Source organism: Ictalurus punctatus, chromosome 24, assembly GCF_001660625.3.
Source record: "Ictalurus punctatus breed USDA103 chromosome 24, Coco_2.0, whole genome shotgun sequence".
Lineage (NCBI taxonomy): Eukaryota > Metazoa > Chordata > Actinopteri > Siluriformes > Ictaluridae > Ictalurus > Ictalurus punctatus.
In genome coordinates this window covers 1,869,500-1,895,890 of record NC_030439.2, presented here as the reverse complement: position 1 = coordinate 1,895,890, position 26,391 = coordinate 1,869,500, and the positions used below count along the sequence as shown (strand labels likewise).

The 26,391-nt window shown below is 41.0% G+C and overlaps 2 protein-coding genes and 1 non-coding gene across 3 annotated transcripts in view; 2 read left to right on the top strand and 1 right to left on the bottom strand.

Moving 5' to 3' along the window:
- The window catches only part of LOC128629044 (E3 ubiquitin-protein ligase TRIM35), a 328,938-nt gene that overhangs the window by 44,383 nt on the left and 258,164 nt on the right, over positions 1-26,391 (top strand). The gene's annotated exons all lie outside the window — the stretch shown is intronic.
- On the top strand, positions 16,932-17,045 carry trnal-caa (transfer RNA leucine (anticodon CAA)). Its single transcript has 2 exons — positions 16,932-16,969; positions 17,000-17,045. It is a non-coding gene; the product is annotated as a tRNA-Leu (tRNA).
- Positions 17,746-22,104, bottom strand: LOC128629045 (E3 ubiquitin-protein ligase TRIM35-like). Its single transcript, XM_053675143.1, has 6 exons — positions 20,441-22,104; positions 19,956-20,051; positions 19,633-19,863; positions 19,482-19,504; positions 19,267-19,385; positions 17,746-18,751 (listed from the first exon to the last, which is right to left on the bottom strand). The coding sequence occupies exons 1-6, from the start codon at positions 20,837-20,839 to the stop codon at positions 18,207-18,209; spliced, it is 1,413 nt and encodes a 470-aa protein (XP_053531118.1). The 5' UTR covers positions 20,840-22,104; the 3' UTR covers positions 17,746-18,206.

The window sequence follows — 26,391 nt, the reverse complement described above, 5'->3', positions numbered from 1 at the left end:
TGTTGTGGAGAGGTGTGTGTTGGGGGGAGTAGTCCCCCTCCCAACGAAAGGTGTTTATGTTAATGAGTTTGGTTTTTGGTGGGGTGAAACACGTCTGAAAAGAAATAATGTTTTTAATATGTGGATGTGTTTGTGTTACTGTGTGGCGTTATTTCGTTTGTCTAAACACATTGTTAGAAAAGCATGATGTTTGAATGTGTACATATATGAGTAGAATATTTGTTTTGTGAGATAAATGAAAACAATTGTTGATTATGTTTTTTAGGGATCCCGGTTTACCTTTGAATAAAAAGTTTAGGAGTTAAAGCGTCTTTAAAAAAAAAAAATAATAAAAAAAAAAAGAATCTGTTTAAAATAATCGTTTGTATTACATACATTCTAAACACAAACCGTTAGGATGTAAAAAATGATCAAAAGAGCTGTTTAAAAAGAATCTGTATTACCAGGTTTCCAAAAAAACACATAAAAACTTTAGGAGGTAAAAATGGTTAAAAGAGCTGTTTAAAAAGAATAGCGCATATCACATGACTTCTAAACAAAGATCCTTACGAGGTGAAAATGTTAAAGTGCTGGCTAAAAGAATCTCCGTAATGTTTAAACTAGGAGAGAAGTATTTTCCAGAGATGTCTTCCAGTCGCTGTGTTAAGCAGTAATGAAGTTAAACTGAGACACCTCTCTCTTGCTAAACCCCGCCCACACATACGTGTTTTCAGACACGCCCCTCTCTCTCTCTCTCTCTCTCTCTCTCTCTCTCTCTCTCTCTCTCTCTCTCTCTCTCTCTCTCTCTCTAAACACACCCATACACGTGTTTTCATCGTAGCCAGTACGTTCTGTCAAATTGTCAATCACGGCGGTAGAGCTAGAGGGCTAATTTATGGTTTGTGTTTTTCCTGACCGACAGTTCTGTAGGTACACCTAATTTATGACCGGGGTGGTGGGGGTGGTGGGGGTAACCCTATCCACTGTATCAGTGGGTCTTTTTGGCACCTGTATGTCTGGGTTGTGTCCTTCCATTCCTGGGGGTGTGTGTTTTGTGTATTGTGGGGGATCTCCCCCAACAAATGTGTTTATGTTAATGACACTGTTGTGAAACGTGTTTCTCCCTGAATTAATCACACACAAATGTATACCTTTTTGGGGTATAAGAGAATGTTTGTTTCTGAACTTACTTTTGTGGTATTGTTTTATTTTGAAGCTTAAGGGTGGTTTAGGTGAAATATGTCTGAAAAGAATATCAATGTTTAATATGGGCGTGTGTTTTTGTTACTGTGTGGGTTATTTTGTTTGTGTAAACACATTGTTAGAAAAGCATGATGGTTGAATGTGAATATATATGAGCAGAATGTTTGCTTGTGAAATAAATGAAAAAACTGTTGATTACGTGTTTGGGAGAACGGCGTGACTCTGAATAAACATTTACTGAAATAAAACCCCTGAAACAGATAAAACATCGATGTGGCCAAAGAACTGTAAAAAATGTTTTTACATACATTGTAAACATAAACCTTTAGGAGGTGAAACGTTTAAAAGTGCTGTTTAAAAGAATCGTGCGTTTTGTTTCAACTATAAACAAGATTTTGGAAAATGGTTCGCCAACGAGGATACTTACACAGAACTGCCGTTAAATACATATGATGTTGTCTATGCTTTGACATCCCATGTCCCCACTGGCTGACAGTCAAGTCGTGTACATTTAGGCCCTCTGTCACACTGTTTGATCTGAATGTGTGATCTTTCCTGGCAGTTGTCTGTCTGTGTGTGAGAGAGACGTTCTGGGGGTTTTGCTGACCAGAATGCTTACAAATGTGTATATGTTAACGAATTAAGGAGAGAGTCGTGCGTCTCAGTGCTTAAATAATGGTTAAGAAGTTGTAGTTAAAGCACAGAAGAATCTCTGCAACTATCTGTTACAATGGCTGCTCCGAGAAATGCTAATACCCCTAGAGGAATGCTGTGTATTCACCAACAAGAGGATCTGTTGAAATGAGAGAGGACCTGACTTCTGCTCCAAGAAAAAAAAACCCAAGATGTTAGTTTGGCAATTTATTCATGAAGATATTGTAAAGACGTTGTTGTTTAACCCTGAGCAGGGCGTCAACAACTCCAAAGATTGTGTCTTAAGGCCGAGGGTTTTTAGGAGGTAGAAAAACATGTAAAGATGATGTTTTAAAAGAAATGGGTGTTTCGTCCATAATGGCAAAAAATAAAAAATGGTTGTACGGCAATGTGAAATAAATCGGTGGAGACATACTGAGTACATTTCTGTTCCACAGTCTATAAGGATCCCCACCATTAATGTAGTGTGAAAAATGTACACACCCCCCGTGACTACATTGGTTAAGGTTTAAACATTTTTATTTTGTGATGGCAGAAAGACAAAACTGTTGTACATTTGGTATCTGGTGATTTTAGAATTAGACCCCAACTGTCAAATATGTTTTGACATAGAATGTGAATTGCTTTGTCAGGCAAAGAGCACGATGGTATGGAAAGAGTATGATGAGGTGATCTAATGCTGAGGAGTTCTACAGTACTTTGACTTGGGAACATTCCAACATAGCCCTCAGAGAGGCATTATCTAAAGTACGTACATATAATATAGATCAGATCACCAGTATGTCTTTACCCACTCCTGATCTGGAGTCAAAATGATTAGTTTATTTCCTTGTATGGGTTTTATGACAGTGAGCAGTCATATACACTATAAGCCAAAGTTATAGAAACAGGAGAGTTATTTGTAAAGGTTTCAAAATATTTTAACAGTTGAGGCATATTTCCAACAGAACAGAATATTAGACAGTTAGTGTAAACTAGGGTAAAAAAAATTCTCTGAAATATATCGGTGAAAATATTTTTCCATTTTAAAGGCATCATATTAGAAACGATAGTACGGCCTTTGTTAATAAGTTACCAACTCATACTTTATAACAATTTGTTTAGGAGCATCTGAATCTGGCAAACAACTTTTATTCCATTTAGGCATGCAAGAAAAGTTAATAAACAAATTAGGAAGAAATGACTTGTACACTACTGCTGCGGGTATTAAGTCAAACCATTTTGTTCAAACTTCAGTGTGATCCATAGAGAAGCAGAAACCTATGGCACCTTATGAATACCATGTGAAGGATTACGTTGACTCGTCCCTTACAGTTACAAAGACATGTCCTTGTGCAGGATCACTTTCACACCAGCTTTGCCCATTGACACGTCTTCTACCATGTCAACATATAAGAAAAGGCAAAAAGTAATATGAGATGTATAAGAATATATTTTATCAAATATAAGACATTATAAGGAAGAAACATAATAATATTATTTAACAAGGTCTTCCAATCAGCCCTCTGGAGCTTGAGCTCCGGGTGTCGGATCACTTCTGAGAATTCTCAGCGCTGTGGAATGAATTTGAATTGTAAGTGTTTTTGGGTAATAAGCTAAATTTGGGCCAGCGCTCTCTCTCTCTCTCTCTCTCTCTCTCTCTCTCTCTCTCTCTCTCTCTCTCTCTCTCTATCTCTTTCTCTCTCTCTCTCTCTCTCTCTCTCTCTCTCTCTCTCTCTCTCTAGCTCTCTCTCTATCTAGCTATCTAGCTCTCTCTCTATCTAGCTCTCTCTCTCTCTCTATCCATCTCTATCTCACTCTCAATCTCTCTCTCGCTCTATCCATATCTCTCTCTCTCACTATCTCTCTCTCTCTCTCTCTCTATCTATCTAGCTCTCTCTATCTAGCTCTCTCTATCTCTCTCTCTCTCGCTCTATCCATATCTCTCTCTCTCTCACTATCTAGCTCTCTCTATCCATATCTATCTCTCTCTCTAGCTCTCTCTCTCTATCTAGCTCACTCTCCCTCTCTCTCTATCTATCTCACTCTCAATCTCTCTCTCGCTCTCTCTATCTATCTATCTATCTATCTCTCTCTCTCTCTCTCTAGCTCTCTCTCTCTCTCCCTCTCTCTCTCTCTCTCTCTCTATGTATCTCTCTCTCTCTCTCTCTCTCTCTATCCATCTCTCTCTCGCTCTCAATCTCTATCTATCTCTCTCGCTATCTCTCTCTCATTCGATCTCTCTCTATCTCTCTTGCTATCTCTCTCTCTCTCTATCTAGCTCTATCTCTGTCGCTCTCTCTATCTCCCTCTATCGCTCTCTCTCTATCTCTCGCTCCCTCACTATCTCTCTCGATCTCTCTATCTATATCTCTATCTATCTCTCTTTCGCTATCTCTGTCTCTATCTCTCTCTCACTCTCGATGTCTCTCTCTATCTATCTCTCTCTCATTCTATCTCTCTGTCTCTCTCTCTAATCGCTCTCTCTATCTATATCTATCTATCTCTCTTTCGCTATCTGTCTCTATCTCTCTCTCACTCTCGATCTCTCTCTCTTGATCTCTCTCTCTCTATCTCTCTCTCTCATTCTATCGCTCTATCTATCTAGCGCTCTCGCTCTATCTAGCGCTCTCTCTCTTTCTATCTAGCTCTCTCTCTCTAGCTCTCTCTCTCTCTATCTAGCTCTCTCTCTCTCTATCTAGCTCTCTCTCTCTATCTAGCTCTCTCTCTCTCTAGCTCTCTCTCTCTCTATCTAGCTCTCTCTATATATCTATCTCTCTCTAGCTCTCTCTATCTATCTAGCTCTCTCTCTTCTATCTATCTCTCTCTCTATCTAGCTTGCTCTCTCTCTCTCTCTAGCTCTCTCTCTATCTAGCTCTCTCTATATATCTATCTAGCTCTCTCTATCTATCTAGCTCTCTCTCTTCTATCTATCTCTCTCTCTATCTAGCTCGCTCTCTCTATCTATCCAGCTCTCTCTCTAGCTCGCTCTCTCTCTCTAGCTCGCTCTCTCTCTCTAGCTCGCTCGCTCTCTCTAGCTCTCTCTCTCTCTCCCTCTCTAGCTCGCTCGCTCTCTCTCTAGCTCTCTCTCTCTCTCTCTAGCTCTCTCTCTCTCTCTCTCTAGCTCTCTCTCTCTCTCTCTAGCTCTCTCTCTCTCTCTCTAGCTCGCTCTCTCTCTCTTTATCTAGCGCTCTCTCTCTCTCTCTCTCTCTCTCTCTCTCTCTCTATCTATCTCTCTGCGCATGCGTGGTAGTGGAGCGAGTGTGGCGTGTTGGAGCGGTTGGTCTACAAGTCAATTTTCCAATCTCCCAACAACCAATTAAACTATCTGCATATGCGGATGACGTCACGGTCCTAATTAGAGGTGAAGGTGATGTTGAAGAGGTAAAATGCGCTCTTGAGTGCTATGGAAAGGCATTATCATATAAAGATAACTGGCTTAAAAGTGACGCTGTGTGATGTGGCAGAGTCACTGAAAGTCCATTACTTCCCAGTGGCCTACATTGGGGAAGGGCAGGTTTTAAATATCTGGGAGTTTTTGGGGGACAAATGAGTATAGACAACAAAAGTGGGAGGGCCTGCTGGAGAAAATATGTGCGCGACTGTCTCATTGGAAATAGTTGATGATAAAGTTGTCATACAGGAGAAGGGTGCTGGTATTTCACAACCTCATAGCCTCTTCCCTTTGGCACAGAACAATGATCCTGCAGCTTCCAGAAGATCTCGTGAGGCAAATACAGAGATTGGCTAAAGGCACCAGTGCTGTATCTACCCAGACAAGAAGGAGGATAAGGCCTAGTAGATGTTGGGTCCAGAGTGAAGACATTCAAACTGCAAGTGGCTCAGAGACTTCTCTACAGGCAGGATGTGAGCTGGGCTGGGATAGCGTGCACCTTACTGAGGAAATCAGGTAATATGGGCCTAGATTGCCACTTGCTCTTGATGGACGTAAACAAGATGGATCTTACAGGACTAACGCCATTTTATAGATGGTTAATGAAAGCATGGACACTTTTGGTGTTGTCCCAGTAATAGCAGCGGGCTGTGTGTAGTGCTCTTCTGCATTATAGAACAGTTACCAATGTACTTTAATGCTTTTCCATGTCTGTTTTTTGAGTGAGAGAGTGCGCTACGATACTCAGTGTCCACTGGTTCAGTTTGTTCTGACTTCAGTCCAAACCTGACACCTTCACATTCATCAGACACTTGGAGATGTTTTGGGCTCAGCTGGTGCTTTGGGAAATGGTATAGACACTGGCCTATGTGCTGTTTTTGTGGGCAAGGGGTCTCACTGGGGACGCTATTTGGAATGCTATTGTGTAGCTGTGCCTTTACCATTTTGACTCTTGTCCTGGAGTCAGGATCATACTGCTGGTACTGGCAGTGTCAGGTTCTTTTAAGAACACACTTACACATGCTACGCTACTCACGGTAGGCCATTACCATTCCGTTTCTTTCCAACAAAAAACAAGCTTTTTACTACATTAAAACTCATGTTGTGTTTCAGTAAAAGGAAATGCTGCATCCATGGAATTGTCATTGCCATGTCATTGCACATAGGATTAAAACAAATGCTCTGTTTCTACTTATGTTGCTTGTAGCATTTTAAGACATATTAAGGTGTAAGAGGCTGTGCCACACCCCGCACAGCCAGCAGAGGGCAGCAGCAGCACACAGTGAGAGTAGCCATGTGGGGGAACTCAGTTACCCAGATTTCTCATGGCTTATTAACCGGGACTGCCTGCATCTGCCAGGCAGGATACTTAAGGCAAGACTTTGACGCTTCTCCTTGTCATACGTTTGCAGAGGAGTGACTGGTATGGTATGTCAGGGCTTTGCATGAGGTAAGAGTGAAAGGAGAAAGAAAAGGTGTAAAAGAAAATATAAATTAGAAAAGAAACAGGATTGGAAAGTGGAGGAAAATGAAAGATGAAAAATTAAGATCTAAGACAACTGAAAAGAATGAACTAATGTAGTTTTCATCTTTAGAATTATAAATATTGTGAATCCTGAAGATCGCCAAGTTGTGAAAGATCACTGCTATTGCTGACTTTGTGTTCCTATCTAATTATGAAGACTACTTTGTTTTGATTTTGCCACTTGTGTGTGTGGTCTTTGTTTAGTGTTCCCCACCTTTTTTCTCCTGTACTGTACTAAATTCTGTCCAATCAGTAGTAAGTCCACCTAGTGGCAGGGTAGAAAAGCATTTAATTCAATTTTATTTGTTTGACACTCTTTACAATAGATGTTTCAAAGCTGCTCTACAGAAATATCAACACGGTATACAGATATTAAGTGTGAATTTATCCCAACTGAGCAAGCTGGTGTTGTGGATAAAAAATGTCATAAAATAAACATAAGGGAGAAGAAGGAAAAACGGGCACCTTGACACATAGAAGCGGGATTAGGCGGACATTGACAGATTGGAATTACGAGCAATTTAAGATCAGTAATAGTCAAAAAAGTCAAAAAGAAGTGTACGAGCTGAGGAGTGCTAAAAACACACACACACACACACACACTCGTACAGTCAAGGGCGGGCAAGTAGACACAACATACGCACACACTCTCTCTTTCTCATACACACACATGAATAACTTTAATAATATCTTATTGTAATAGAGAAACTCTATGAAAAACAGAATTGTAGGATATGCAGGACAGTAGAACTGTAATGATATTAAGAAGTTGGAAGTACAGTAAACCGCTTTTCAAGTAGTATAAATATATATAAAATAAGAAATATAGTGCAAATATGAAAATAAATTATAAATGAGAAGTACGGGGAAAAAAGGAAAATATAACTTACTCATGATTCAGATGGTGAAGATTCTCGTCTCGCAAGGAAAGCCTTAATTTTTAGAGAACCATGAAGAAAGCCAGTTATAAGGGTGGCTGCCCCCCCCCTCGAGATAACGATAAGACCAAGGTCCCTCCCGGTTGTTTAGTCGTCTTGCTTACGTCACTTTTATTACCTAGGGAAATGGGAATCATGGTTTCTAGACCTAGGTAAGGGAGAACCCTGGTTTTTGAAGACCTAGGTAAAAGAGAACCCTGGTTTTTGAAAACCTAGGTAAATAGAAACACTGGGTTTTTGTTTCCTGGGTTGTTGGAAATGCCTGAGTTCTGATTTTATGTGTAAAGTAAAACCCCTGGTTTCAATTCTATGGGTAAGTGAAATAGGCCTTTTCTGGAAACCTATGGGTTATCTAGTGTGTAAATACAGTATAAATACTGGAGCTTAAGCTCAGGGTATTGGGATCACTTCTGAGAATTCTCATCGGTGTGGATCTCGTGTGGTGGAATGGAACAATAAAGCTGGACCCTTGCTTCTTCTCACTCACGGCTGGTGTATTTTTTCTATCTCCAACTGGGCTCAGAGGTAGATGTGAGTATTGGCTTCTAAGTTGAATTTTAAATGTTTTTGGGTAATAGGCTAAATTCGAGCCAACACTGGTGGCGAGGAAAAACTCCCTAAGATGTTTTAAGAGGAAGAAACCTTGAGAGGAACCCGACTTAGAAGGGAACCCGTCCTCATCTGGGTAACAGTTAGTGTGAAAAAGTTCATTATGGGTTCATATGAAGTCTGTTTGGCCTTAGGAGCAGCCGTAGTCCCAGCAGTCTGGAATTGGAGTAGGTGAGCGTTCCATCCAGAGGTAGGACATCTGAAATGTATCAGGAAGGTCTGGAGAGCAGAAAGGATCAGGATCTCTAGTATCTCCATGAAGTCGCGTGTGGCTCGACAGAACTAGAGAGAGAGAGAGAAAAGATTGGGACTGTGCTTAGCGTAACAAAGTCTAGTCAGGGTAGGCTTGAGTAAACAAATACGTTTTAAACCTGGACTTAAACACCGAGACTGTGTCTGAGTCCCGAACACTAACAGGAAGACTGTTTCAGAACTGCAGATCTGTCATGCCTGCTTTCTGCTGGGCAGCACTGCGAGCAATGCTACGGGCAATACGGCTGGATTCCCCTTCTGAAGGATCAGTGCTAAATAAAAAAAAAAATTAATATTTCACATGGATTCATATGTTTACAAATTGTAGATTCTATTAATTGTGTCGACAAGTATAAAACACGCTTACCTCGACTGACCAGCCAGCAAATATAGGAGCTGACTAGCCCTCACTGCGTTGTCCGCCTGCTTCATGCGGTAATGTTTCATTTTCACTTAGGGGTGTACTCACTTTTGTTGCCAGTGGTTTAGACATTAATGGCTGTGTGTTGAGTTATATTGAGGGGACAGCAAATTTACACTGTTACACAAGCTGTACACTCACTACTTTACATTGTAGCACAGTGTCATTTCCTCAGTGTTGTCACATGAAAAGCTATCATCAAATATTCACAACAATGTGAGGGGTGCACTCACTTTTGTGAGATACTGTATATAGGATGAGAATGGCGTCCACTTGTTACTCAAATTCTTTTTCAGCAGAAGGGCTGTCCATCGTCACTGAAGACTTTTGAGTTTGTTCCTCATATAGAAGACACTTCACTCTGTTTTGTTCATATTCTTATTCTGCTCCTGCATTTGCTTGATTTTTTTTGCTTGGTGATTATAACATCGTGTCCTTAACTGCATTTTGTGTTACTGGTGTTTTCTTCCTTGTTTCCTTAGTCGTGTTTTTCAACATTGTCCTTCCTGCATCTTCCTGATAGATCTGCTTTACTGAGTAATGGATCCCATTCCGTAAGTGAAGATACATTTTCATTAGTCTACTTGCAACTGTAGAAGATATTGACTCTAAAAGTCCTCCCTTCTCTGTACTTTTTAATTAAAACCCTTTTAATGTGTACTAAGGCTTGGAAAAACTTTTCTCTGAATAAGATTTAAATGAAGTGTCTTTTTTTCTATTTCCAGTAAATTCAAAAGGAACTACCTTCTCTGTCCTGTCTGCAAGAAGACCTGGGACTGCCTGTCAGTGCATCTGCACAGAGTCTGCATGAAGACCGATCCTGAAGAAGCCATTGAAGCAGTAGTGGAAAGGGCGACGGCGGAAATGCGTGTGCTTCTGGCAAAAGGCAGGGTGATTAATTACGACCGGCTGGGTCAGATTTTGGGCTCTGCTGACCCAATGAGCAGGTTGGTGGAAAATATTTTCAGTCCTTTGAAAACTTCTGGTCTCCTTCTGTCTGAAATGTATTTACAGGCAATCTAAACCTTGCCTTCTTGGTTTTTGAAAGGCTGATTGAGGAACTGGAGAGTCGCTTTTTGGTGGTGACCGATGTGCCCCCACCACTACCTACTACCACTGCAAGGGCAGAGCCTTCCTCCTCCAGAGCCACACAGCCAACAGAGTTGGACAGTGAACAGTCAGAGAGCTCCTGTCAGCGGTGGCAAGAGCAGTTTTGAGACCTTTCAATGGTGAGAATCTCAGTTTTAATAGCTTTACTGATTGCGTTTTTGAATAATTGTCAGACATATGCAGTTTTATAACCAAACACTTTCCTCATTGCAGTAACCCTGGTGTGCAGTGGACCAACCCGGGAAGAAAGCTGATGGCAGAGAAGGGGCTTTACAAGAAGCACTCTATCGACCATGCATTGCTGAAGGGTTTTTCTTCATTTTTGTGGAAAGACCTTCAAAACCCTAAACAGGAGGTGAGTACTACCATAAAAACATTTTAGAGTTGATTAAAAGTTTGATATCCAAGAACAATATTTTCACAATGCAAACTAGTCATGATGACAAGGTCATCTAACGTGTCCTTTTTTCCAGGTTGAAAACGTTGCACGTTTTCTGTGTTACATGGACCCACGGGCTCCGTCCCTGGAATTTGTCAGACAGAGAAGACGCAGCAGTTTCTCAGGGAGCTGACTGATGTGGGGCTTTCAAAGCAGACTCAACTTATCTACAGGAAAAACCTGAAAAGGTTGGTAGAATTTGGTGTTTTCTTTTTCATATTAAAACTTGCACACACAAGAACTTAATTGTGCTTGAATACATGTACATACTTCTTACTTGTGCTTTCCATACAGATTCCTCACCTACCAGACCATCAACACCAACCTGAGGCATGATGACAAGGACCTGCATACAGACTGTAGGGAGTTCATAGACTACCTCGGACTGCTGCAGAAGAGCTGCAGTGAGAAGGTCAGCGAGGAGATTACCCAAAAAAAGCAAGTTTATTTTTGCACCCATTTGACTGATTTACACCACATATATGTGAGCACTGTGACAAATCATATTATGATGTGTTAATGTTTGATCTTTTTCACAGGCACGAGAGGTTGACAGCAGATGAAGAACTGACAACGCATGACTGCACAGCTGTGCTCAGGGCCACGTGTGTGCGGCCACAACTCCGGTCCTGCATCAGGAAGCGGAAGAGGGAAGATCTGGATGGGACTGAAGAGAGATTCTTCATCTCATCCGCGAGTGGAAGAATACACAATCCCTCCAATGACCTCCGACGGCTGCACATAAGGTAAACTGACCATCACGATTCATTTCACACACACTATGTACGGCGTCTGAGGGTAGATGTGTTTTATATGTATATAAATAAATAAACATCAAATTAATATACGGTTTCGACTTGCACTTTAGGTATGGCGTCAGACCATGGGTGACCAGCCAGAGAGCACGCTGGGCCTTCGAGACAGCCACCAAGAGTCTGACTGACACAGAAGTATCTGGTGGCTGACTACGTAACACATTCGACTGCTACAGCGGAGAAACATTACCGCGTGAAGCGGGCGGACAACGCAGTGAGGGCTAGTCAGCTCCTGGATTCGCTGGCTGGTCAGTCAACGTAAGCATGTTATATATTTGTCGACACAATTAATAGAATCCACAATTTGTAAACAAATTATGTCACACACACTTTGAACACTAGTCTTATACTCTTCTCCTAAAAAATCATTTTTACGTTTTTTTTTTTATTTAGCACTGATCCTTCAGAAGGGGAATCCAGCCTGTAGCATTGCTCGCGGTGCTGCCCAGCAGAAAGCAGACACGACAGATCTGCAAACGGATCTTGAGGCAGCGTACAGCCGACTTGTCGAACAGCACCCGGTGACTCTGGGGGGTGAGGCGCCAGATAAGACTCTGCGTGCTGAAATCTCAGCTAGCTTTCAGCAGAAGCTGTACGAGCGATTGTTTGAAGGCACAGATGAAACTGCACAAGCAGCATATTCACTGTATTCACAAGTATTTTTTGAAACTATATTTAAAGATATTTACCAAGTAACATGAAAGATTGTTAGTTAAGACTATACTTGACAACTTTGAACGTGGCATGTTTTCTTGGTGGCGCCCTTTGGCCCTCGTCTACCCAGTGAGGAAAAGGTCAGCAAGTGGAGGACCAACATACCCAGTGCAGCCCAGTTTATGAAGAATGGAAGCCCCCTGGATCCATGGACACAGCAATGGACGCTAAACAAAGCGTCCATTGGAAGTCTAACCCCATTTCCTATAAAAGATTTTCTTTGAGCACCGTAATCAAACGCTTGTGTTTATTCGTGTTTCCTTCAGTGGATTTTCTCTGTATTTTGATCTTCAGAGTTCCTTATTGTACTCATGGTCTCATTTTGAAGGTTTGCTGAGCGCAACATTGTCCACTGCTTGCGGTGCAAGAAGCCGCAGAAGCATCTCGCTGGCCACCTGCTAGAGTGTGTATGAAAGACAGCACAGCAGAAGAAAGGCAAGCTGAGATCCAGAAGGCCAAGGTATCTTCCAGACGGTGGGTCTGCAGGAACAGGACCTGGGCCTACCGCCAGCTTTGTTCTATCCTGCCCCACAGTCCGTGTGCTTCTTTACTGGTGGAAGAGTTTCAGAGGCGTGGGTTCTTTATCACCAACATGCCACAAGAGTCAGAGATGGCTATGGACTCCGGTGATGCCGCCTCCTCACAACAGGGTTCGCCTTCTGATCAGAGGTAACTACAATAAGTAAAGTGTCCTATATTACAAATTCTGTATTACAAATGTTATCGTTCACTACTACAACGCTGAGTACGGTCTTTAACGACATGTCTCCATGTTTTCTGTGTTCAAAATAGATATGATGAGTGTTCGCACACTGACACAGTACCAGGCCATTTTGGAGGTAGCCAGGATCGACTTCCTGATAATCTTTCGGAAGCTGGTCTCAAGCACAGAGGTCCTCTCGACAGAGGAGACCGGCTATCGCCGCTACTGCACGGCACTTTTGGTGTCGCGTCACTTTCAGTGCCCGGCAGCTGCGCAAGGCCTGACCGTGAGTGCATCTATTAACGGTCTAAATGACTTTTCTCCTTTAATATGCTGTGGTGGTTATTCGGAGATGTGGTCACTAACAAATTCTGCCTTTTCATTGTTTTTCGGGTGTCAGAGCGGGTCAACAGGAAGGAAGTTGACGACAGGGTGGTGATTGGCTTCGGCTCTCTCTCTCTAGCTCGCTCTCTCTCTCTCTTTCTCTCTAGCTCGCTCTCTCTCTAGCTCGCTCTCTCTCCAGCTCGCTCTCTCTCTCTTCCTCTAGCTCACTCTCTCTCTCTCTCTAGCTCGCGCTCTTTCTCTCTCTCTCTCTCTCTCTAGCTCGCTCTCTCTCTCTCTCTTTCTCTCTAGCTCGCTCTCTCTCTCTCTTTCTCTCTAGCTCGCTCTCTCTCTCTTTCTCTCTAGCTCTCTCACTAGCTCTCTCTCTCTCTCTAGCTCTCTCTCACTCTCTCTCTCTAGCTCGCTCTCTAGCTCTCTCTTTCTCTCTCTCTCTCTCTCTTTCTCTCTAGCTCGCGCTCTCTCTCTCTCTCTCTCTCTCTCTAGCTCGCTCTCTCTGTCTCTCTCTAGCTCTCTCTCTCTAGCGCTCTCTCTCTCTAGCTCTCTCTATCTAGCTCTCTCTCTCTTGCTCACTCTCTCTATCTATCTATCTATCTATCTATCTCTCTCTAGCTCTCTCTCTCTCTCTAGCTCGCTCTCTCTCTCTAGCTCTCTCTCTAGCGCTCTCTCTCTCTAGCGCTCTCTCTCTCTAGCTCGCTCCTCTCTCTCTCTAGCTCGCGCTCTCTCTCTCTAGCTCGCTCCTCTCTCTCTCTAGCTCGCTCTCTCTCTCTCTCTAACTCGCTCTCTCTCTAGCTCTCTCTCTCTCTCTAGTTCTCTCTCTAGCTCACGCTCTCTCTCTCTCTCTAGCTCGCGCTCTCTCTCTCTCTCTCTAGCTCGCTCTCTCTCTCTCTCTCTAGCTCGCTCTCTCTCTCTAGCTCGCTCTCTCTCTCTAGCTCGCTCTCTCTCTAGCTCGCTCTCTCTCTAGCTCGTGCTCTCTCTCTCTAGCTCGCGCTCTCTCTCTCTAGCTCGCGCTCTCTCTCTCTCTCTCTCTAGCTCGCGCTCTCTCTCTCTCTAGCTCTCTCTCTCTCTCTCTCTCTCTCTCTCTCTCTCTCTCTCTCTCTCTATCTATCTCTCTTTTCGGGTGTCGGAGCGGGTCAACAGGAAGGAAGTTGACGACAGGGTGGTGATTGGCTTCGGCTGAGACCGAATGATGCAGCAGGCTGCCTGTTTTGCCTTTTAACTTTCCCTAACTTTCTTGTTATTTTAGTAACGAGGGGAGAAGTTGTTATTGCTTAAATGATGGTTTTGCTATTTGTAATTTACCTTACAACCTAAAAGAAAAAATAAAAACAAAACACTGCTTGTAAACCTGTTGATTTTGTCCTTGTCATCTGATGCATATTGTTTTGCTCTCTTTTGCAGGAGTTGTTGAACCCAACCCTTTTCCAAGGGTGATATCGTGTGTGATGACCGTGGGAAGGTAATCACAGCGGCCCAGGGAAAAGTCATGATGCAGAATCTACAGGATGAAGCACCAGAGTACCTGTTTTTCTTCAGGACCGGGCAGAGGCATCTCCGCATCGACGCCCAGACTTTTCCCTGTGAATGCCACCCCTGTGCAGACACTGTGTGCAGAAGACTGAAGCATTCATCCAAGCAAGCCGACCTGTGTTCTAAATAAAAACAGCTTTTTTTACTTAAATATACTTGCCTAAAACGTTTTTTTTTTTTTTTTTGGTATCAGTATCCTGCCTTCCTGACCAATCATTAATAAAGTTTATCTATATTTATATTACAGGGTAAACTTAAATTCTTGTTATAAATAGCTCTCCCTCTCGCTCTCTCTCTCTATCTATCTATCTATCTATCTATCTTAATATTTAAATAAGAATGTATATCAATATAAAATTGTTGAAAACGTGTGCGCGCGTGCTACAGGAAAATCGTGTGTGAGAGAGAGAGAGAGAGAGAGAGTAAATAAAATTGTGTTGAAACCGTGCGTGTGTGTGTGTGTGTGTGTGTGCGCGCGCGCTACAGGAGATCAATAACGGTACGTCTTATCTGAATCGTGCTCTTTATAACTTTATTCAACTTCTGAGCTCCTGCGGTTTCTCTGCCTCAGTTACTTCACCAAGTACTAAGTCATGCCACCAAGTACTAAGTCATGTTTTGCAGAGGGGTCAAATACTTATTTCCCTATCTAGCTCACTCTCTCTATCTATCTATCTATCTATCTAGCTCTCTCTCTCTCTATCTAGCTCTATCTATCTTAATATTTAAATAAGAATGTATATCCATATAAATAAAATAAAATTGTGTTGAAACCGTGTGTGTGAGAGAGAGAGAGTGTGTGCGCGCGCGCTACAGGAGATCAATAACGGTACGTCTTATCTGAATCGTGCTCTTTATAACTTTATTCAACTTCTGAGCTCCTGCGGTTTCTCTGCCTCAGTTACTTCACTCGAGTTTATAATCGCTTTCAACCAAACGCTCTGTTGAACTTTCTGCCATGTTTTCTCTGTAAGGTGGAAGCTATAGGGTCCTGTCTTTCAAAAAAAAAAAAAAAACTGTCTTTCCCAAATCAGGGCACTGTTGTTTATAATTAACAACAATAGCCACCTAATAATGTTTTATCAGATTTCCTTCAGTCTTTGTGTCTTTGACAAACCCAGGCCTACAACCTTTCTCATTAGAGATCTGCAGTGTCCCGTACACATTCTGTGCACCAGCCACGTTGTTGAAGATCATTGCTGTCAGTGAAATTGCTAACATAAAGTTCTCTGGGATCACAGTGTTGCAGCAAAGTGACTACAGTATTCCGCCATCGAGCAATACAATTACACAAACCATGCCGTGTATTTTGGGGTGTGGGAGATGTTCCATACTGTTTATCTGCTGAGCAAACCCTATTTCTATTGGAGAGACCCTTCTGCTATTTGAGCAGAAATACCCCATGAGCCACACTGACTGCGTCTGCTCTTCCCCTGTCTCTTAGCCTGGGAACACAACTCTCATAGCACTGCTATACTAACAAGATTTAATGGATTATTGTCAGATCAAATAATACGACGGGCTCAGATTTAGTATATGAACAGTCTGGGAGCTCCTCTACTATACTGTGCTTATGGGATCTATAACTTCTGGAACATTTCACAACTGTGTCTATTTCCAGAGGTGGGAAGTAACACTCTATATACAAAAACAATGTGATCTTAAGAGTAGGTTTAACTGGCCGTACTTATACTCTTACTCAAGTTCATTTTTAATTACAGAAATGTACCTTTACTTCTCTACACTCGGTGGCGTTCCTGCGTTATTGTTAAATAGTAATGAATGTATGTAGTTTTAATAATTAGTTTATATCTCGTATATTGAGGTCGCGGTTCTCGCCCTACGCTGCAGTGTCTGAATGCGCACGCAACAACCCTCACTTTTATAACGGCTCAGTCCTGGAAGATGATGACCGACGAAGCGAGCGCGTCGATACACACGTATATTTATTCTTATTTGCTTCATTTATAATGTTAAATAACTTTAGTATACTTCTACCTCTCTGTGCTGCTGTAATATGTGGATTTCCCTCTGGGATTAATAAAGTGATCTATCTATCTATCTATAATCACGTGAAAAAACAAGTACACCCCATGGAAATGGTTTAAAAAATGTAAAAACACAAGCAGTGATAACCCTCTTCTCTAAACATTTAAAAAGCTGACATGGTAGTTATTGAAGATCTTATTAAAAACTGGGACAGAATCCTTTTCTCCAAAGGTCAGAGTATTGTGCACTGTGATGTATTCACTCTGTTTCAGGTCAGCAAGTCTAATGAGTGTGTTTGTAAACAGGTGGAAAAAAGGGAGGGAACACACAGCTGTAGTGTCAGGATGGCCGAGCGGTCTAAGGCGCCAGACTCAAGGTTCAGACCTTCTCCCTGGTTAAAGGAGGATTCTGGTCTCTAAATGGAGGCGTGGGTTCGAATCCCACTTCTGACAGGATTTTATTCCCTCTAAAAACCCCCCTGTGTGAATATTAAATGAATGAAGTTAGGATTCTAAAATGTATTTTGTACGTATGCAGTAAATTAAAGATGAAGACACTCAACACTGGAGAAGTTTAAATGAGAGGGAACTTATTTATATGTGAGGTTCTGTGCTGAGTGTAGTAGTAGTTCAGAATGTAGCTTTCAGATAAATGCTGATAAATACACACATTAAGAGGAGTTGTGGATCTCCTCAGGATGTCATTTGTGTTTTTGAGGGTTGGAGATGATTTAATTCTTGGATGATCTCTGTGGAAATATGGATGAATAACATGACACTTGAACAGAACGTGTGGTTAAATGACTCTAGAGAACGGTATTATTATAAAATTGTTGTTTTTAGCCCCTTTAATGTCTGACTCTCTCCCCACCACTCTCTCTTCCACATCCGCCCCACATTCTCACTGTGAACAAAGTGATTTCATTTCATTCTGAATCGCATTTTAAATTGTGAATCGGCACCTAATGCAGGATTAACGTACAGATCCATCTGATCTTTACACAAGCACAAACTGCTGGTGGAGGGAAACTTAGAGCTCAATTTGAATTCTCCTCCACTGCACAGTTTCACACAACACACACATCCAGCTAAACATTTCACCCAGGATTAACAGCATAGCGCTAACAATACAAATACAGTAAAGACACCAGTCTTCAAAGCCTCAGTTTATTTACAGTGATTTAAATTCAGGAATAAAATGTAATAATCTAACTCATAGAGATCTACATTTACACATCATTCTGTGGTTTATTTGTTTCTGGAAGCCCTGAACTGAACATTGTGGGGAAAATGTACTATGGAGTTATTTGAACTTCTTCACATTATTTTTATTTAATAATTCATTATTTCAACACAGTAGGTCATTATTTTCACTTAAAAAATTTCATTTAATAACTTGGAATTTCAAGATATATTAATATTCCAGATATTATCTTATTATTTTGAGTTTTCACATTATTTTGATGTAATTGTTAAGGTGAGTCGAAATAATAATATAACACTTCAAAATAAATTCCACAGTGAAGTGTTCAGTAAAAACAGACTTTCACAGAGAACATGAATCTTTTCATCAGCAATATTTCATTAATGAATTGGAATAAAACAATATCAGCTCTAACTGATCTGATTCACTCTTACAGAGCACTGAAGTGGGAGGATCTTTACAGGAGATTTATTACAACTAACTCTTATAAATGGCAGTAATTTATCAGTAAATGTGTGTGTGAAAGTGTGTATGTGTGTGTTAGTGAGAGGGTCAGAGAACGACAGCTTTCCTCTGTTCCAGTCCAGCTGCACTCTGATCCTCTGGAGATTCTGTGTTACTGAGAGGAGAGCGTCTGGCTGTGGTGTAGAACATGTTCCATATGTACCACCATAATACCACACACACCAGATTCCACTTCTGGAGAATATCTCTCCCTTCCTCTGAGCAGATTCTGTCATCACACCCACAAACCACCGTGTACAGTCTCCTACTTCAACGTCCCAGCAGTGTGTCCCTGAGTTAAAGACCTCAGAGCCCAGGATACACCAACAATCATCAAATCTCTCTGGATTATCAGGAAGCTTCTGTTCCTCATCACTGAGTCTCACACTGGTCAGATCATCAGATACAATGAGGAGAGGGTGAGCAGTGTTGGGGTCCAGAGTTACAGGTGCTGAAAACACACACACACACACACACACACACACACACACACACACACACACACACACATACACATATTGGAGCTAAGCTAACTTAAGCATTACGTTAGTATGGAACTAGCTAACATTAGCCTAATCCAAAGAAATGATAACTGTGATTACAATATTAATGAATAAACATATATAACCGGGTGTAGTTAAATTACAAATGTAAACAATCTTTAAAAGAATTGTAAATCTAAAACTTTTGTAATCCATTTTTACACTCGCGCTTCAACCACTGAACAGTCTGATGCATCAGAAGCCTTTCAAAATAAAAGTTCCCTTATATTACATTACATCAGTTCAAAAGGTGACCACATATGTGTGTAATAATAATAATAATAATAATAATAATAACAACAACAACAACAACAATTCCAAAACATTACACAAATGAAACATCACTATAAAGACCACTTTAATGTAATTAACAAAGGCAGAGAAACAGAAATAAAGAAAGAAAGAAAGGAAGGAAGATTCTTACTGTATTGGACCGCGTCCTGCATCTTCTCCCAGACTCTGAACTTCAGGTTGTCCAGATGTTTTGCCACATGGATCAGTGGTCCTGAAAGCTCCTCTGGATGCTGCAGTGTGCACTGAGCTCTGCAAAAACATTCAGGAGTCAGTGCTGCTGTGGGTTTGGAGTCAGAAACACAGAGAAACACAGAGAACGAGAGAGACAGGAAGCACATCACTCACCTTCTCACTGTGTCCTTGTAGTTCTGTAAAACAACAAAGCAAATATCAGTGGATCTGATTGACATTTTTACACCACTGAAATGTGACGTTTCTGATGATGGAAAGAAGTTTTACTTTCTCACAGTATAAACACTGACTAAATGATCCTCACTTGTAAGAACGAGACGTCTTCGGCTCTCATCTCCTCTTCTACGCCTCTGATTGTGTCTGAAAGAGATGATATGTCTCTGCTCAGCTTCTCAATCTCCTCCTTCATCATCTGACTCTTCTGCTCCTCTTCCTCTCTCAGTGCAGCTATCCTGGCTGCCTCTTCATCTCGTAGAACCTGGTGAAGCTTCTCAAACTCCTCCTTAATCTGCCGCTCTGTGTGTTGGGCCTGAATCTGCAGTGAAGAGGAAATCAAATGAAATGGAACTGATTCTGCAGTGATGCAAAATATCATTCTAATATCAAACCCATCTTATTGATTCTAACCTTTATATGTTCTGCAGTCTGACTCCAGTGCAGTTTACAGTCTTTAAAGATCTTCAGTTTCTCCTGTAGGGGCTTCAGAGCAGTTTTCAGCTCCTCCTGGAACAAATCAACACACTGCATGGAGACTCTGTGTTTAGTAATAGCTGTATTCTCTCTTACAAGCACTCATTAGAGCTTTTCAAATGCACCAAGTACAGAAGAAACAATGAAAAGTGTAGACTTATAGGATGTGGGTTTATTGGTGTACACTGCTTTAGTCTAACATGGAAGATCTGCTCCTGTTTATACAGGAGACACTTCAGATGCTGAAAATCTGAAGATGATGGAATAGCAGACTCACATTTGTTATTATTTACTAAATTTATCACAAGGCAATTATCATTTATTATTGAATTATTACACTGTGTTTATATTGAACCTGTAGATATTGATATGTAGAATAAACTCTTTTTTACATGTACCTTTTACAGGAACGTTTTATTTACCTTACAGTCTGTTAATGCCTCATCAATGGGGCAGAATTTATGGTTGGTGTGTATTTTTGAATCCCGACACACCACACACACCGGCTGTTGATCATCCAGACAGAAGAGTTTGAGTTTCTCACGGTGCAGACTGCAGACTGTTTCAGACGCTGATGAAGATCTCGGACTTCTCTCCTGTAAGAAAGTCTCACACAGGTTCTTTAAGGCCAGATTTCTGGGAGGATCCTCCATAGACGACTTCCTCCTACAAACAGGACATTCTCTGGATCCTTTGGTCTCCCAGAACTTCTGCAAACACACTTTACACACACTGTGACTGCAGCGCAGGAGAACAGGATCCGTGAAGATTTCACAGCACACAGGACAAGAGAAATCCTCCTCTGAAAACTTAGAAGCCATTTTATTCTGCTGCTGCTGTTGTTCTCTCCGGTCCCAATGTTCAGATTCACTTTCACTTTGATCAAAAGTAATCACACCCTGATTTCAGGTTTGTTTAAAGTTAATATACGACTTTGCAGGTCCAGTTAGTAATCACTTCCTTTCACAGAGCTGAAAATGAGACTCAGAATTCTCCATAAACCGAGAATAAAACTAAACTCACCAGAGCAGAACACTGCAAAAGGACTGCAGTCGTCTCAGACTCTGTACTTCCTTAATGGGAGGAGTTTTAGAGAGACAGGTATGACCTGTTCCACTCAACACTGACAGCAGAAACAGCAGATAAAGATCACTTCTGCTAATTCATCGTGTCGACCCAGTCAATGTTTATATCAAGAAATTTAGAAGAGATATTAATACAGAATGTTAACTGTGTAAACAGCCAGAGAGCATTTATTTAGGTTCTGAGCTCGTATGGAAAAGTCTGTTCAAATTAATAACAATATATTGATGTTTATTTCTGTTTACACTGGAAAGAAGTTTTGTTTGTAGTCTATACATGTAGTCTATGTTTGATGTTTTTCTTATTGAGATTCGACAATATCTTAAAACCATCTTTATGACACAAAACAAAACTACTAACATATGCAAGACTTTTGATAGCACGTTCACCTCACACCTCCAGGGTTGAACATTTCACAGAATGTTCCCTATGGACTTGGCGATGCACTAGAAATCCATTAGTGTCTCCCCACACAGGTTCGAATCCTGCCGACTACGACTGAAATTTGACAAACTGTGAAGCGTTTCCTAATCCGGGTATGTTTCTTTAAACAACAGGAGTCCCGTTACATCTGGCGTAAACCAAACACAGAATTCCACAAAAAGAACATCATACCTACAGTCGAGCATGGAGGTGGCACTTGTGGGGATGCTCTGCTGCTTCAGGGCCTCGGCAATAGTCAAGGAAAACATGAATTCTGCTCTCTATCAGAAAATCCTAAAGGAGAATCTCCAGTCTTCAATCCCTAAGTTGAAATACAAGCAGAACTGCATGATGCAGCAAGACAATGATCCAAAGCACAGGAGTAAGTCCACCTCTGAGATTAAAGTTTTGGAGTGGTCTAGTCAAAGTCCTGACTTGAACCAACTGAGATGCTGAGGCAGGACCTTAAACAGGCAGTTCATGCTCCAAAACCCTCCAATGTGTCTGAACCAAAGCACTTTTGCAAAGGAGAGTGGGCCAAAATTCCACCCGCTCCATATCTGATAACCTATTCATAAGAATTAAAAGTCATTATCTTAATGGTGTTTTCATTTAAAAAATTAACATCAGAAGAGGGATTTGAACTCACGCTTCCATTTAGAGACCAGAATCCTCCTTTTACCAGGGAAAAGGTCTAAACCTTGAGTGTGGAGCCTTAGACCGCTCGGCCATCCTGACACTACAGACGTGTTTTTTGCCCTTATACCCACCTGTTTACAAGCACAATAAATACACACGCAGACCTGAAACAGAGGTAAATACATCACCGTGCACAGTGCTCTGATCTTTGGAGGAAAGGATTCTGTCTCCGTTTACTCTGGGGGACCCCAGGTATTTTCAGACACTGATGATTTTGGCACGCTCTGATATTGTTGTCAATTTGAACAAATGTAAGCACTATTTTCAAAGTCACATGACTTTTTAGTCTTCAGCACAAGTTCCCCTACAAAAATATCTAAGTAGTATGTGTTTCATGATGTACATTAAATATAAATACGGTGATTTATGTGACGAACCACTTCGGTCATTTGAGGTGATTCTGTTAAGTCTTGAGTATACATCAACCACAAACACTTTCATGTGCTCCGTTGATATGGACACTTAAATAGACATCTAAGAGTGCATGTGCCTATTGTTTTGGATCAAGAGTGGGCAGTGGGAGGGCTAATGGCTTTCTACACCGAATACGCAAAAGAAGTTGTTCACAGGTCAGCCCAGGTAACCTCATCAGGGTCATGGTCCCAACAGAAGCCTAGAACTTCTGAACTGATTCCCAGTGAAACATGTTCAGAAATGGAAAAAAAAATCCTTTCAGGTTTCCCAGCAGAGGTTCGAATGCTGAAGAGTAGGTCTGAATTTCTGTTTGCCAGATGATGGGTGAAAACTAGTCATTGTAGACAATTCTGAACAGACGCACAGTGAAGCAGGTTTAGACATTGGCCCACGCAGAGACAGGTATTTTCAGTAGCTGTGGATGAGTGGTTAAGGGAAGGACTAGAAATCAATCGGGGTCTCCCCGCTGAACTTGAAGCACGTGTTAACTGCAGTGAACTTGAAATTTATTTCACAGAAATGTTGAGGGAGAATGCACACACTGTATAAGACTGTATTATCTCTTTGTCAGAGTAAATGAAGAGTCGGCCCAATTGCCTTCCGCCTTTTTATTTGGTTAAAAGTAAACACACAACGCAGACAACAACATTTCTTAGGGAGTTTTTCCCTCACCACCGGCTCGCTCAATTCGGATAAATTCACACATTTAAAATCCGTATCCCGTGGCTTATGTTTCTGTAAAGCTGCTCTGAGACAATGTCCATTCTAAAAAGCGCTATATAAATAAAATTGAATTGAACTGAACTGAACAACCAATTACCCTCACATCAGGGTGTGTTGGTCAGGTGTCCACATACTTTTGGCCACACAGTGCCCTTTTCACATTATCTCAGGGGTTCCCAAATTAGGGGTCATGACCCCATGTGGGGTTAATTGGTTTACATGGTTTAGTTTGGGAAGCCCTAAGATCATGTGTAAGGGGCATCTATGTTGGATGTAACTATGTAGCTAGAAATAAGCATGAATTAATTTGATAATCAACCAGTACCACATCTGTTCCCAAAGGTATTGTCTGATAAACAAACATGATTGTTTTCATGAAATTGAAAGACATTATATGTTTTGACTAACTTTGTCTTGCATTTGTTCAGGTGTTAAGGTGGTAAAGAAAAAGAAATGGGAGACCAGTGAAGTGAAAGCAGCTGAAAAACATCTGTACAGGTTCATCAAAACTTGCACAGTGCCAGGAAAAAAAACATGGTGAGGCCTGTATTAAAGCTGAGCTGTTGCACTGAAAGGCAGGGATCGGTTGTCCGGTAAGTTCTTTGTAAAAAATCGAATCACTGCTCTTAAAAGGAAAATGTAACCCAGAAAAAGTCTGCATGGTTTCATTTGATTTTATTTGCACAGATCATTGGTAATTTTAGTTTATTATTATTATTATTATTATTATTATTATTATTATTATTATTATTATTATTATTATTAAGTTTATGGCTGGAATTTTGTATTGTACAATTTTATTTTTTCTACTTTTTTACATTTCATTCGTGAGAAACATTTGAGTGTTAATTAGTAACTGCCTGAAAATACTATCTGTGTGAAAATACTGTCTGTGTGAAAATACTATCTGTGTGAAAATACTATCTGTGTGAAAATACTATCAGTGTGAAAATACTATCTGTGTGAAAATACTATCTGTGTGAAAATACTATCTGTGTGAAAATACTATCTGTGTGAAAATACTGTCTGTGTGAAAATACTGCATTGCAAATGGCAAAATGTTTCAGATTAAAATAAAAGGCATGTTGTTATTCATGTGACTTAATCAATTATCTTGGAAATATGCATTATAGCACCTTCCCAATTGTTTGTAAATTGCGTCCCCAGATTGTTCACAAGTACCTACAATTTAGAAATACCAGAATAATAGTGTGTGTGTCTGCTCGTCCTCAAACGTTTGGTCTACCAGAAATTGTCCCCAGAATGTGGAAAAATGTCACATTGCTTTATTGACGTTTTTTCTTTAATTTGAAGTGACAGACGGTTTTACAGCTTCAACAGAAACACGAATCTGTCTTTTGTTTGCTCCTAAACCTTTTAGAAACACGGGTCCCCGCATTGGAGGATCCAGCATGTAGTCCCCAATATAGACTTGCACAAGAATGTGTGTGTGAACGAGTGTGAAAGCGAGTAAGTGTGTGTGTGTGTGTGTGTGTGTGTGTGTGAACGAGTGTGAAAGCGAGTAAGTGCGTGTGTGTGTGAACGAGTGTGAAAGCAAGTAAGTGTGTGCGTGTGTGTGTGTCGCAGTGGAGGAGCATGGCGGCTCCGAACACGCGGCTGTGTGAGAGTTTGACTCGCCGGCACGGTGCGAGGGTGGCGTGCAGGGCGAGTGTGGAGGAGTGTGTGTTAGCGGGAGGAGAAATGGTGGGACATGAGAACATTGTCTCTGCCTCCCGCATGAACAATGCAGTTGTAGTCTTTGTGAATGACGTTGATAGGGCAAACAAGCTAGTGCAGAAAGGAATTGTACTCAATAAAGAGCTTACGATGGTCTCTTCCCTACGTTCCCCATCCAAAAAGGTTACACTGTCTAAAGTCCCTCCCTTCATCTCCGATGAGATCATATCCAAAGAACTGTCTAGATCCGGGCGGTTGGTCTCCCCATAAAGAAAATCCCCCTTGGCTGTAAGTCCCCACTAGTTAAGCACTTGGTGTCTTTTAGAAGAATGGTTTTTATGATTCTGAAAGATGGTGTAGAGGAACTGAACCTAGTGTTTAAATTCAGTGTTGAAGGCTATGGCTCCAGCATTTTTGTATCTACAGAAAAGCGAGAAGTCGTATACTGTGCCGAGAGCATTAAGGAGTTCTTAAACAATAAAGTTCCAATGAATAGTAAATCTACATTTTCTCCTCCTCTAACTTGTTCAGTACTCGTAATACAGATTAAATACGCGTGGGACAGATGCTGTAAACTATGGATCTGATCCAATGTTATTTGGTAAAAAAGATCAATCTGAATTCTCTCAACATAAATGTTGTGTGTGTAGTTTGTTATCAGATTGTCTAGACGTACATCACACATCTGATGAACGAGATTTCCTCTCCCGTGCTGTAATGATGGCTGGACACTAGGACTAAATGGCATATACTGTAGAAAGGTCATATAGAACATAGAGAAATCTCATTGGGAATTAAGTCACCTTTCACGTTGCCTTTTATTATGATCACAACCAGACAGTTATATTGTTTCTGAGTTTAATAATAAGATTAAGGATTAGACTTTTTTTTGATGCTGAAGAAGCAAAAATCTAAGAAACCCTTAACCTTCAGACTGATGATTTGCAATGTCTGAACACGATGCTTGAAAAGAAAAATGTATAACGAATGTGAAAAGGTGGAAAGGGGTTCTATGAATTAGTAATTGGGTATCTCTCTCTCTTTATATCGCCATTACAGCAGTGTTTAAACAGATACATAGCAGACAAATATACATATAGACAGTTTTATTTTGTACACGCATACCAACTTAATCTTCACCTATCATCGTTCCCTGTTAATGAAATCTGTCAGTACCTAATAAAACAGTTTAAGTCACTAACCAAAGTAAGTATACAAACTGAAGCTATGATAAAAGAACAAAAACAATGAACCTTTCTCAAAGAAATTCCTAAATCCTCTGACCAAGTATATGGCTGTACCATCTGTCTATTAAATAAATGCCGGTCCTTCATGCTGAAAAAGAAGGATCCGA

Coding starts and splice junctions, on each gene's coding strand:
- LOC128629045 (XM_053675143.1), bottom strand. CDS start 20,839: ATGGCTTCTAAGTTTTCAGAGGAGGATTTCTCTTGTCCTGTGTGCTGT. Junction 20,052..20,440: donor AGGCATTAACAGACTGTAAG/GTAAATAAAACG, acceptor GATTTGTTCCAG/GAGGAGCTGAAAACTGCTCT. Junction 18,752..19,266: donor GCAGGACGCGGTCCAATACA/GTAAGAATCTTC, acceptor GTGTGTTTTCAG/CACCTGTAACTCTGGACCCC.